The sequence below is a fragment of the Antrostomus carolinensis genome, unplaced genomic scaffold (genome assembly GCF_000700745.2).
Source record: "Antrostomus carolinensis isolate BGI_N321 unplaced genomic scaffold, ASM70074v2 scaffold1869, whole genome shotgun sequence".
Classification (NCBI taxonomy): domain Eukaryota; kingdom Metazoa; phylum Chordata; class Aves; order Caprimulgiformes; family Caprimulgidae; genus Antrostomus; species Antrostomus carolinensis.
This window is the reverse complement of record NW_010340454.1, coordinates 1-933: the sequence shown is the minus strand read 5'-3', so window position 1 is coordinate 933 and position 933 is coordinate 1. Positions and strand designations below refer to the sequence as shown.

Here is a 933-nt window from a genome sequence, read left to right as displayed (position 1 = left end):
CCTGCCCTGGAGCACTCCCGGGGGGGACCAGCCACAGCTTCTCTGGCCAACCTGGGCCAATGTCCCACCACCCTCACAGGAAAGAATTTCTTCCTCAAATCTCGTCTCAATCTCCTCTCTTCCACTTTAAAGCCATCACCCCTCATCCTGTCACTATGTGCCCTTAAAAAAAGTCCCTCCCCAGCCTTTCTATAGGCTTCTCCAGGTATTGCAAGCCTTCTAGAAGGTCTCCCTGGAGCCTTCTTTTCTCCAGGCTGAACAGCCCCAACTCTCTCAGCCTGTCCTCACAGCAGAGGTGCTCCAGCCCTCTGATTATCCTCTGGCCTCCTCTGGACTGGCTCCAGTAGGTCCATGTCCTTCTTATGCTGGGGGCCCCAGAACTGGATGCAGTACAGGTGGGGTCTCACCAGACCTGCTGGCCATGCTTCTCTTTATGCAGCCTAGGATATGTTCTTCAAATAAAATCAGTGTCTTGGTTGACCAGTTTCACACAGGTTCACTGCCAGTGCAAGTCTTAAGATGTACTTAATTAACACAACACAGAGATCATTTCATTAAGTTCTTTCCCCCACCAGTAACCAGGATAACAAAAACCAAACAGATGATTGTGGTAGGCTGGGAGTTTGGAGTCACAAATAGGTACAGACTTCTCTAAGCATGACAAAAAACTTCATAAATGAGCTGTACCTGCGTAGAATGGTGTATTTTAAATTGGGAAATCCAACTACAACAGGTAGAGTTAACTGTGTATTGTGGCTTTGTTTTCAGATTACTTGTCAACCTCATTAAACGCAAGCCCCAGATGACAGAAGAACAAATCAAGACAATTGCTGAGGGTTTCACTACCATGGTAGACAAGTGCTGCAAGCAATCAGATGTTGAGACATGCTTTGGCGAAGAGGTATTTCCCATCTCCTTTTAAAAAAAAAAAAA

General features: G+C 46.5%; 1 protein-coding gene across 1 annotated transcript in view; it reads left to right on the top strand.

Annotated features, from left to right (window-relative positions):
- LOC104531292 (serum albumin) overlaps positions 1-922 on the top strand; it is a 12,014-nt gene extending 11,092 nt beyond the window's left edge. Inside the window, exon 13 of the mRNA XM_010176142.1 lies at positions 769-922. Within this exon, the coding sequence (XP_010174444.1) occupies positions 769-922 (154 nt within the window). The remainder of the gene's footprint in view (positions 1-768) is intronic.
- Positions 923-933: the final 11 nt, after the last annotated feature.